This window comes from Nycticebus coucang, chromosome 23 (genome assembly GCF_027406575.1).
Source record: "Nycticebus coucang isolate mNycCou1 chromosome 23, mNycCou1.pri, whole genome shotgun sequence".
Lineage (NCBI taxonomy): Eukaryota > Metazoa > Chordata > Mammalia > Primates > Lorisidae > Nycticebus > Nycticebus coucang.
The window spans coordinates 36,682,104-36,693,686 of record NC_069802.1 but is presented as its reverse complement, the minus strand read 5'-3'; the positions used below and the strand labels follow the sequence as shown (position 1 = coordinate 36,693,686).

The window sequence follows — 11,583 nt, the reverse complement described above, 5'->3', positions numbered from 1 at the left end:
AGATAGACTTGGGGCTGGCATCTCAAGCCCAGGCCAGACGGTGGAGGCAGCTGGACTGGAGCCACAGGGTCAAACTCACAGAGCCCAGCCCCTGGGATGGGCTGCCTGGTGGGACCTCTATAGGGCAGCACTGCCCTCTGCATCCAACTGTGCTGGCTGGGGGTGGAAAGACCAGGGCACCGAGTCACCCACAAGGGAGCCAACTGTACTGGATCCATGGAGCCAGGAGCTCCAGGGGTTAATAAAAACATGAGCGGGCAGGTCACCAGTGCAGACCCTGCAGGTCCCCCAGGTGTACCACAAGGAGGCCTGATGACTCACGGTGTCCTGGGCCAGAGCTGCCAGGGGTCAGCATGTTGTCATGGGTGTCTGGTGACACCCTGGGGGTGGTGGGAGGATAAATCCAATTGGCTGAAGATCAACTTTAAAGTTGGGGACCCTGTGTGCAGGAAGGGGGATGGCTCTAGACATCTGAGAGTGAAGGGGCCCCAGTCCAACGCACACAGGCCCCGTCTACGCCGGGCTCCGGAGGGTGGGACGTCTCAGGTGGCCACGGCGGCCCCAGGGGAGGGGAGCGGCCACGTGATGCCCCACCAGGCCGCAGAGGCCGGAGAGCCCTGGCGCCCCGCCCCGCCCCGGCCCGCCCTCCTGGCTGGCCCAAGCCTCCGGAGCTATTTTGAAAGTGACCCTGGGCTCGGGCGCCCGGGGCGGCGGGAACCATGACAGAAGATGACCGAGGCGGCGCTGGTGGAGGGCCAGGTCAAGCTGCGGGACGGCAAGAAGGTCGGGGCGCGGCGCGGGCGCGGGGCGGGCGCGGGCGCGGGCGGCGGCTCACGGCTGTCCTCTGTCCCCGCAGTGGAAGAGTAGGTGGCTGGTGCTGCGCAAGCCGTCGCCGGTGGCAGGTGAGCGGGCGGCGATGGGGGCACGAGCGGGCGGACCCTGCGCGACCCTGGGCCACACGGCGGGCGAGCGCCGCCAGCGCCTGAAATAGCCCATAGCCCGAAACCCGAGAGCGCGGTTTGGGGCTGGAGAGGTAGCGACCAGGGCGACCAGGGGCCCAGCACTGTGCTCCATTGGCGGACGGCCTCCTCCTCTCTCCAGCCCCATCCCCACCAAGGCAGGGTGGAGGCTGGGCTGCCAGGCAGAAGCGGAGGTCGGCTTCTGCAGAGGGGAGAGGGGACAGCCACACTGGGGGAGATAGCCCCCCTAGACCGGCCAGCGGAGGAGGCTGGAGTTGGGCAGCCTGGGCCGCTGGGGCGGTGGGAGGGCCCTGCCTGCAGCTGCTTGAGAACAGGTGCCTGGGGTGGCAGGGCCTGTGGGGATGTGTCTGATGGCGCCACTGCCTCAGGCTGCAGGACTGGCTGGGTGTCCTCCAGGACGCTGGTGCTGTGTCTGCTCTCATGGGGGTTGTAGGGGGCAGGGGGCACTTTCCCTGTCACCTCTGCTGTGCCATTTGGACAAAGTCACTTCCTCCTGGGACTCAATGCCCCCAGGGCCTGGGCGTCTCTCCACTCAGTCAGTTGCTCATGTCCAGACCCTGTGCCTGGCACTGGCAGTGCTGTCCAGAGCCAGCAGGGTCCCAATACAGGAGATGGGTGGGGGCTGAGGGAGGGGAGAGGGCAGAGGCTTGGGTCAGAGCAGCTGGAGGCAGGTGGTGGTGGTTGTGCTGCTCCGTGGGGGTGCAGAGGCCCAGGGCTCAGGTCCTGGCCAGGCACTGGGGCAGCGGCATGGGGGCTGTGGTCATGTCCCTTGTCACCAGAGAGTGGTTCCTGAAAGGCAGCGGGGCCCATGGTCCCTGCTATGTGGGACTTGTCATGGGCCTTCCACACCAGGGAAACTGTGAGTCTGTGAGGGAAGCAGGTGGCCACCTGGCATCTCCTGTGTCCGTTGTGTATACCGGGCACCTGAGAAGGCAAAGGGCCCTGGGGGCAGAGTGGTTGGGTTTGCAGCAGAATCGGGACCGGAGAGGTCTGGGGAGACAGAACCTTCTCCTAAAGGGGACTCTAGGGTGGGTTTGAGGTCTGGGTGGGAGGTGTCCCTGCATCCATTCTGAACCCTGTAGCCACCGTCCTGGGACCCAATGCTTTGGACACCCATGTTTTGTCCTGGTCACTTTAGCAGCCCACTGACTGAATCTGACATCTTGTGGGGTTGCTCAGAGGCCAGTCAGATGAGCAGGTTGGGCCGGAGTATTATCCCAACCCCACGCTCCTACTCTGTCCTGACCAAAGGCCCTGACTGGCTTCTCCCACCCTCCAGACCCCCTTCTGAGCCAACCCCGTGGAGGCTCCTTCACCCCGGCTGCAGCTCGCCCAGTGCCTGGGATCACCTTCCCTGTGGATGGGCCAGGGGTGGGCACAGGTCCTGCCTTCCTGAGTGAAGGGGATTTTAGAAGGCTCTTTAGGGCCTTCCAGCCTGGTGTGCAGGAGGGAGGAAGGGCTGCCCCTGTTTTCTTGTGGTGAGAAATCCAGGATCTTTACTCTTTACAGTGCGAGGTTGGAGTGGGGGAGCGAGGGTGAGCTTGCCCCCGTGTGCCGCCCCCAGGCCCTAGCATTTAACTCCGCTCAGCAGAGTTCAGTGAGCAGGGGAAGGACATCTTCCATGCAGCGCACGTGAAGAGCGCTGGACCTCCCTGACAGGTGATCGTGCTCCTGAAGAAGATGGGAAAGCTTGGAGTGAAGAGCGAAGCCTACTGGGTCACAGTGCCCAGCCTGGCCAGTAAAGTCTGGGTCCTCTGTCTCGGTGTGGGATTTTAGTGAGATTGTGTTCCTCGGGGTTTCAACCTCTGTCCTGACTGGAGAATTCGTGTCTGAGTCCTCTTGCCAGAGGACAGTCTGGGCCCTGTCCCAGCCTGGGTTCCTTGCTGGTGACCAGACAAGCCCGCCCTGGTGTTAGCCCCTCTCTCCCTCCTGGGTGCCAAGGCTCCAGTCAGTGGGAGTGGATCGTTTTGGACCCCTGAAGAGGGTGTGGCCCACTCTCTGGGTTCTCAGAGACTGTCAGGGAGCAGCCAGAGCTGCAGGAATGGCTGGCTGGAGGAAGTGCTGGGGTGTCAGAGCCAACAGGGAAGGGGAGGCCCAGACACTCGATGGGTCTGGCCCAAAGACATGAAATGGTTGGGTCAGAGCCCAGGTCTCCTGCCCTCTGTGGCCACTGGAGGGTCAGTGCCTGCTCAGGCTGATGGGACAAGCAGCTTAGTGCCCACCCCAACTTCTGCTCTTGCTTCCTCTGCTGAGATCCTGGGGGCATTGAGCCCTGACTGTGGGGGTGCCCGGTCACATGCTCACAGCAACGGCATAGACTTTGCACCCACACACACAGACACGGGGAACCTCATGCCTGTGAGTCAGCCCTGGAGCTGCTCTCGTAGCCTGTGCTGTGCCCAGGGGCCACTGACCTGCACAGTCAACAGCCCTGCTAACATGGGATGAATTGCTGGAGATGTGGGTTACAGGAGGTGGTGGCCAGACCAGCCCCTTGCTGAGTTGGCATCTCCTGGCTGTGGGGTATTGGAGCTGGGAATGGGGCTGCTGTCTCCACTCTGGTTTCAGTCAAGGTGCCAATGGCAGGCAGTCCTCTTCAGTGGAAATGTCACAGAATAGGGCCAAGCTTCCCGCAGCCTCTGTCAGGACATGGAATCTGAGCACCTGGGGCCAACTCTGCTCTGTTCCTGTGAGCTGTGGGCCTGAGATTATTGCTTCTCTTGAAGCATCCTCATTCTCAGCTGGACTCTGGTAGCGGCCCCTGCCTGGCCTGCTCTCAGGACCCTCAGAAAGGTGGACAGGGAGGTGGGCAGGGAGCCAGACCCCAGCCCTACACACCCCAAGCTTTGCCCTCCCTTTGGTGTCAGTATGTGGTGTTGGTGTGTGCAGGCAGGATCATCTGTCTCCCCCACCCACCGTCTGTGTCGGGCAGGTGGTGCACTCTAAACGCGTCTCCTTTCTGGGCTGTGCACTTGGTCCTGGCTGAGGAGGCACCAGTGGCCCTGCTGGCTGCTTGGGCCGGTCCCCAGGCTGCTACGCCTTAAGCAGGATCTCTTCAGGCTCTGGCCGTGCTGCTGTGCTGAGAGCATGGCCTCAAGGTCACTGCCACTCCAAGGACTAAGCCCAAGGCCACTGCTCTGGCCTCCTTTGGATGTGGACTCTCCCTCCGCCTCCCCAGCTTCCCTGGGCCTCTGTTCCATCTTTCACAGCATCCCCTCCTCCTCATCCCCAAGGAGGCCCAGGGCACTGCCTCTCCCTCCTGTAGCCCTGGCGTGCTGTGCCCTGGCTCTAAGGCCTCCCGTGTGCTCATGACTCCACAGTTATTTTTACATCTCCAGGCGTCTGTGTCCAGCTGCCTGTGTGCATCGTCGTGCCCAGTCTAATGGGCTTCTCAGCCTCATGTGTCCCAGAGACACCCCATCTCAGCCCCCACCTCAGAGTCTCCTCCCCAGCCATCCCACCTCCCACACGAATCTGAGGGGTCTGATTCTCTGCTTCCCCCAGCCCACATCTCACCCACGAAGCAGTCCCGTGGCCCCCGCAGGGAGGGCTGGCCCAGGGCAGGTGTCTAGTGCCATCTGGGCTAGGTCACCCAGGCAGAAAGTCTGGAGACCACAGCCATAGGCTTTCCTCAATCCAGCCAGCCTCAGGCATCATGCGCCCCCCTGGGACAGCTGCAGCATCTCTGAGACTGCTGCCCGGGTCCATACTTCACACAGCGGCCAAAGTGGGCTCTGAACAAAGCCTGGCCAGCCCTCTCTGCTTATAGCCCTTCTGGGTTCCCTGGTGCCTTGGAGCAGAGCTCTCTGCCTTGCTCTCCAGGCCCACCAGACCCAGCTGCCTCCACCTCGGGTCATTCTCCCTCCTCCTTGTGGCCCTGCCTCTAGGATTTTGCACTGGCTGTTCTCTCTGACATAATGCTGTTCCCTGTGGGGCTGCTGGGCAGGGGTCAGTTCCCTCCTGGGAGAGTGCGACCCCCACACATGGGCAGTCCCTGCCCAGCCACTGTCACCAGGTCACTTGTTCTGGTCTTCTGTAGGGCACTGTCCTCGTCTGTGGGCTTCTCTCTGTGTCAGACCATCCCTGTTCTTGGGATCAGCTCCACAGGGGCCTGGCTTTGTCCCCAGGCTGCTCAGAGTCCACACATAGTAGGCATTTTAGAACAAGCTTGTGCTCATCACTGGGGGACACCAGGTTCAGCTGGAACAGAGAAGGTAAGGAGGCTCTAAGGGGCCCAGGAAGGTCTTTTAATGCCCTTAAAGGGCTGGCAGGATTTGCTTTGATGTGGTGGCCTCTGCCTGTCTGGTCTTTGCCTTTCTTTCCCTGTCTCAGGGCACATCCCCATGCCTGGCGCTGAGGTCCACCAGCCCCACCTACCTCTGGCTGCAGGACTGGCGGCTTGCTGTCTGGCTCTGCATCCCTCTGAGTATTTAAAGATGGCACTCGACAAGGCCCACACCGACACCCCAGGGCTGGGCTGTGGGCCCTGCACCCAGCACGCTGTGCTCACTGGGGCTGGACGCATGCCCAGGCTGGGCTCTGTATGCTGGGCATCCTTGTCTATCCTTGGGTGGAGAGCAGAAGCTCAGAGAGGCTGAGCTCAGAGAGGATGGATCCCCAGACATGGATCTGCTGGGTAGATGTGGGACTTGAGCCAAGATTAGCCTGTCCTCACCGGGGCACCCCCTGCAGACAGCTGTGGCAGTGAGTGCAAGGGCATGTGTGTGCACTCATGTACAAGTGTGTGCATGTAAGAATGGGCACACACGTGTGATGACTGTGTGGTGTGTGGGTGTGAGTGGATGAGTGGATGTGTGCATGTCCATGGCTATCTCTAACAGCCCACAGCCTGGGCGTTTAAACCGCAGACATTTCTCTCTCGGTTCTAGAGCTGTGAGCCTGAGACAGGTGACCCAGGCCTGCCGGGCCCCCACTCCTTGGTTCACAGTTGGTGCCTCATGCTGTGTCCTCACCTAGTGGCCAGGCAGGGGGCCCTCTGGGGCCTCTTTTATAAAGGCAGGATGCCCATGTGTGAGACACCACCCCCATGACTCCCAGAGGCCCCACCTCCTAACACCATCACTTTGAGGGTGAGGGCTTCCCCCTGTGAATCTGGGGTACGCACTCAGCCCTAGCAGTGACTGTGAGTGCGAGTGTCCTCGAGAGCTGGCGTGCACATATCGACCTCCCTGCCTGGATTGCATCTCACGGCACTTTCTGCCTGCAAGGACCCCGCCCCCCAGATCCCTGTAGTGACTCCATCTCCCACCTGTGGAAGCAAGGTCTCCCAGCAGTCTCCCGTTCATGGAGGTGACCCAGCATGTACGGTGCCTCCTCAGTTGCTGGGCAGGAGACCATCTCAAGTGACTAGGACCCTGGCAAGGGGCAGCCAGCTAGTGGGTGCTGGCTCCTGCAGTCTTCTCTCTGGGTCCCCAGGCTCTGTGCCACTGCTCCTAACTCTGCAGGATCTCAGGCCCCACTTGGAGGTCTCGCCCCTCTGCCTGTTTCCAAGATAGCTCTGCTTGGCCCAAAGGGCTTTAAAAATAGGGCTAATGCCAGGCGAGGTGACTCATACTTGTAATTCTACACTCTGGGAGGCCGAGGCAGGTGGATCACTTAAGCTCAGGAGTTCAGAGACTAACCTGAGCAAGAGCAAGACCCTGTCTCTACTAAAAATACAAAAATTAGCCAGGCGTAATGGGAGCCTGTAGTCCCAGCTACTCGGGAGGCTGAGGCAGGAGTATGGCTTGAGTCTAGGAGTTTGAGGTTACTATGAGCCATGATGATGCCACTGCACTCTACCCAGGGTGGCAGAGTGAGACTCTGTCTCAAAAATTAAAATAAAATTAAATTAAAATATAAAATAAAATATAAAGTGCAACACAGGGCCGAGGTATCACCAGGGTGTCGCGGAGAAGGAGAAGGGCAAAGGGGCAGGGAGGCTGCCAGGCGGGAGGTGGGAATGAGCACCCACACTGGGGACTTCGAACAACAGAAATCTATCCCTTCAGTTCTGGAAGTCAGAGGCCTGAGGTCGAGGGGTTAGCACAGCTGTGCTCTTCCCGAGTTCTCTCAGGGACAGACAGCTGCATAGAAACTGCCCCCAAGAAGGGGGTGGGGGCCCTTTCTGGAAGACTGGAGAGCATCTCAGCAGGGGGAAGGACCAGGAGCCAGCATCTGGTCTAGGGGAGGAGTGGATGTGTCTGAAGGCCTTTTGTGAGTCAGGAGAGAGATGGGGTTACCTGGCCCTATGGTGACACTTGGGGAGAGACAATGGTGCCCAGGGCAGAACTGAGGCCCACACGATCAGCTTCAGGGGAAGCAGCTGGGGATGGTTGGTGGCAGAGGCAGGAGCCATCTGTGTGGCGTGGCTGAGGCACCACACCAGGGAGCCAGTCCACAGGAAGGGAAGGTCCCTGTGTCGGGGTCCTGGGTGATCAGCCCACCAGGGAGCACAAAAGCTGAAGCCCGAGCGGGGAAAGGTTGGGAGGTTTGTGCCCCTTGCAGAGCACCATGGGCGGGTCCTGCGGAGCCCCGTCCCCTCTGCGCGGTGGGATCCAGGGGAGCCAAGGCAGTAGCACCAGCAGGTGCATGGCAGATGTGTGATGTGTAGGGCCTTCCACGTGCCTTGCCTGGTGTTCACAGCTTCACCACAGGTGGTGTTTCGACTGTCCCCATGGCACAGACGAGGAAACTGAAGCCAAGAGCTACAGGGGCCCCTCCAGCTGGCAGGGCCGGGCAGAGCTTCCCTCCAGGCCTCACCCCGTGGGAGGACCCTCAGTGTGGCTGGGGCCACATGGCATGCAATCATCCTCAGTGGGTATTCCTGCTGCTTTCCATATGGATGTGGTCCCCAGAGGCAGAGGTGGCCCAGGCCTGCCCCTGCAGCCATCCTGTGGCACGTCTCAGCCACAGAGGGCTGAGGACCTAGGTGCAAGGCAGAGTCTGGGTGGCAGAGGGCTGTTCTCAGGCGAGGCTGCCCGCCCTGCGGAAACTTCCCATTCTCAGGCCAGTCTCAAGTTTTCACTTCTTGGCTGCTCGGGTGACATTTTAGGGGAGACCTTTTCATTACAATGAATTCTGGTTATGCTGACGTGTTTGACCTCTCTGGGCCAGGCCTCTCGCTTCCTGCTTTGGAGCTTCCGGAAAGAGCCGTCTATGCTGACAGCCTCTTCCCAGCTGTTCTTGGGAGAGATTGTGCTGGAAACCCTTAAATGGGCAGATGCATTTCTGTGGGTTCTGGGTTTTTCTTCTCTCAAGTTGAAAGCCCTAGCTTTTTTCTAGTTATAAACCTTTCAGACACTAGAGATTCTCAAACAGGCAGTGACAGCCCCAGAGCCCCACCCACAGGCCCTCTGTGTGAATAAAGCTTTATTAGCACTAAATGCGCCCATGGGTTCATGAGGGCAGCAGCACAAAATAGTCCAGACAGAGACCTGTGGCCTAAAACTGTCTGCTGTTCCCTCAGAAAGGAAGCTGCCACAGGCTGACCCGATGGCATGCAGGCCCCCTGGTTCCCATGGGCTGTGACTCCGTGGTCCCGTGTGGTGGGCTGGCCTGACTCTGTTCAGGATCCCACAAGGAAAATCAGTGTCTGAGTCAAGTTCGTTTGAGATTGGGTCCTCACTTGGGCTTGCTGGGTGGTCTGAGGAGCAGCATGTCCTGTAGCCCTCCCCAGGCACTCTCCTCTGTCCTCCCCTGCATGGCTCAAGGGACTTGGTTTCAGGAGCTTCCTGCAGGATCTGGGGCTGACTCACACGTGAACACGTGTACCTGTCTGTGTTAGTCCCCAAACCTGCGCTCTCACCAAAGACTGGTCATCCTGGCCCTGCTGTGGGGCCTCAGGAAGAGAGGACACCTGTTTGTTAGTCCTGGACCCACATGGGAGGGCCAGGACTCTCGGTGTGTCACCCTGCCTGTCCTCTTGGAGAGGTGAGCTGCCCTGCACCATTTGGAGATGTGTGTCCATGCACATCCCCTAGTGTGGCCGCCTGGGCTCCAGGCCTGGGGCAGGTGGGTCAGAGTCAGGTGGGCACAGCGTGGAGCATCCTGGGCCACTTCTGCTCTCCTGGCCTGTGGCCTTGCAGGGTAGGACATGGAGCCACCTTGTATGGGAGGAAAGGAAGACATGGGGGCTTGAGTGGCTGGCTCGGGGTCATGCCTCCAGCCTCGGTCTCTTTTTAGCCATGCCACAGCCTTGGGACAGGGCTGGGGGTCAAGGCCTCAAACTGGTGGGAGGGCTGCCCTGCGCCCTGACGTAGCCTTGCCCCTGCAGACTGCCTGCTCATGCTGGCCTACAAAGACAAGTCGGAGCGCGCCAAGGGCCTCCGGGAACGCAGCAGCCTGACCCTGGAGGACATCTGTGGCCTAGAGCCAGGCCTGCCCTACGAGGGCCTGCCCCACACACTGGCCATCATCTGCCTGTCCCAAGCCGTCATGCTGGGCTTTGACAGCCGAGAGGCCATGTGCGCCTGGGACGCCCGGATCCGCTATGCACTTGGCGAGGGTAAGTGACCGGGGCAGGGGTCTCAGGTTGAAGGGTCTCCCTCCCACAGGGCCAAAGGGGCCTCCCAGGAATGTGGAGGGACATTAGTGGGTCTTCAAACATTTACTGAGCTCCAAACTCAGGTTGGGTGAGGGGTGCTCAGAAGAAGTTTAGGGCCAGGGAGCCCCTAGGACCTCCAGAGTTAGCCTCAGGCCCAAGGTGGTGCCTTCTAATGGGGGTGCCTTTCTAAGCCCTGTCCTTTGCCTCCCACACTGGACGCTGAGCCCAGAGCCAGGGTGCTGAGAGGGGAGAGCTGCACAACTGCCTAGCAGTGGACAGCAGGGAGTAGGGAAGCAGTCCCGCCCCCCTACCCCATCCGCCAGGGTCAGCATCAGAAAGACCATAATGCCACATTTTCCTTTTCTTTTTTTTCCCTTTCTTTTCTTTTCTTTCTTTCTTTCTTTCTTTTTTTTTTTTTTTTTTTTGCAGTTTTTGGCCAGGGCTGGGTTTGAATCTGCCACCAGTGGCATTTTGGGCCAGCGCCCTACCCCTTTGAGCCACAGGTGCTGCCATTGCCACATTTTCTAAAACATCAAAATCAATGCAGAAAACCCATGATTAGTGAAATATCTTTTTTTTTTTTTGAGACAGGGTCTCAAGCTGTCGCCCTTGGTAGAGTACCGTAGCATCACAGCTCACAGCAACCTCAAACTCTTGGCTTAAGCGATTCTTTTGCCTCAGCCTCCCAAGTAGCTGGGACTAGAGGCGCTGACCACAATGCCCAGCTATTTTTTTTGCAGTCTTTGGCCGGGGCTGGGTTTGAACCTGCCACCTCCAGCATATGGGGCCGGTGTCCTACTCCTCTGAGCCACAGACACCACCAATGCCCGGCTATTTTTTGGTTGTAGTTGTCATTGTTGTTTGGCAGGCCCGGGCTGGGTTCGAACCCACCAGCTCCAGTGTATGTGGCTGGTGCCCTAGCCACTGAACTATAGGTGCTGAGCCTGAAATATCAATTTTAAATAGAGTCAGGCTCTGGCCCTGCACTTCACTTCCCCTCACCTGACCAGAAGCCCACCCCCCATCTTTAAAGACTTGATATTTTGCTCCTCATGGACTTTGAATTACAAAATACGTATCCCTAGCCTTGAGACAGAAGCTGGTGCTTGGTCCAGGGGTGGTATGAACTGTGTTGCCAGAAGGCACAGGGGAAAGTACCTTCAGAACAGAGAGTCATGCCTTTCCAGAAAGTTCTGCAGCTGAGATTCCTGTTGGCCCAGCCTGGCTCACGGATCCCTTTTTATAATCCAGCTGGAGCAGGTGCACCACACAGAGCCAGCCGGGCACTGCCCTGGCATCTTTATCTTGCTAGAAATCATGGTGTGGTCTGACCAATCCCTGTTGCCCCAGGGACGTGTCCCAGGCTGCTGCTGGGAACAGGATTGAGACCAGCATCCCTCTGGCTCTGTGGCTGGAGGTAAAGCAGGTAGTGTCACCCTCTGCTCACAGGCTGGGCTCCCTGGGTGTACACCTCCTCCTGAGATTGGAGGCAAACTAGGGAGAGAGAAGGGAGAGGAGGGCATGGTCCACCCTTTCAGGGGCCTTCAAGGGCAAAGGGCCACGTTGTGTCAGGGCCAGGGATCCCAGACAGTACCCAGCTACCCTGGGTGGTCTTGGAGTCAGGGAGAACAGTGAATGGGCAAGAGAGGGCCCAGGGTTTGGTGAGTGCCCCGTGGCCAGGCTGGGGCTGTGATACAAACAGGCTGGAGGCTGGGCCTCCCTGAGCCTCACTTTTCTTATCTGTGAAATGCCACCCAGGGTGCAGGGCCTCCCCTCTGTCCTTGCTAGCAAGCTGGGGTGGGGGTGGGGGTGCATAGCCAACGTCAGGCCCCTCTGGGATGTGCTTGGCCCTGTTCAAAGGTGGTTCCTGGAAGGATAGAGAGGAGGTAACTGTGGCCCTCACTGGGCAAGATCACCACACCTAGGCTGTGGTCCACAGGGATGCTGTGGGGAGCATCATCTTCTCTTGTGTCACAGCTACCCCCCCAACTGCCCCCCAACCCCAGCCACCCCCTAGCACCTTAGCTGCCCCCCAGCCGACCTCTACTGCCACCTCCA

The 11,583-nt window shown here is 59.4% G+C and overlaps 1 protein-coding gene across 5 annotated transcripts in view; it reads left to right on the top strand.

Moving 5' to 3' along the window:
* The first annotated feature begins 488 nt into the window (after positions 1–488).
* Positions 489–11,583, top strand: part of DOK7 (docking protein 7) — a 30,256-nt gene continuing 19,161 nt past the window's right edge. For 2 of the 5 annotated variants that reach the window (XR_008377180.1, XM_053577547.1), the window contains exons 1-3: positions 489–783; positions 857–902; positions 9,256–9,486. Coding sequence is in view for 1 of the 5 variants with exons in the window: in XM_053577547.1 (XP_053433522.1) it covers positions 730–783; positions 857–902; positions 9,256–9,486 (331 nt within the window). In the remaining 4 variants the exon portion in view is untranslated. The other 3 variants (XR_008377181.1, XR_008377182.1, XR_008377183.1) reach the window with 3 other exon arrangements.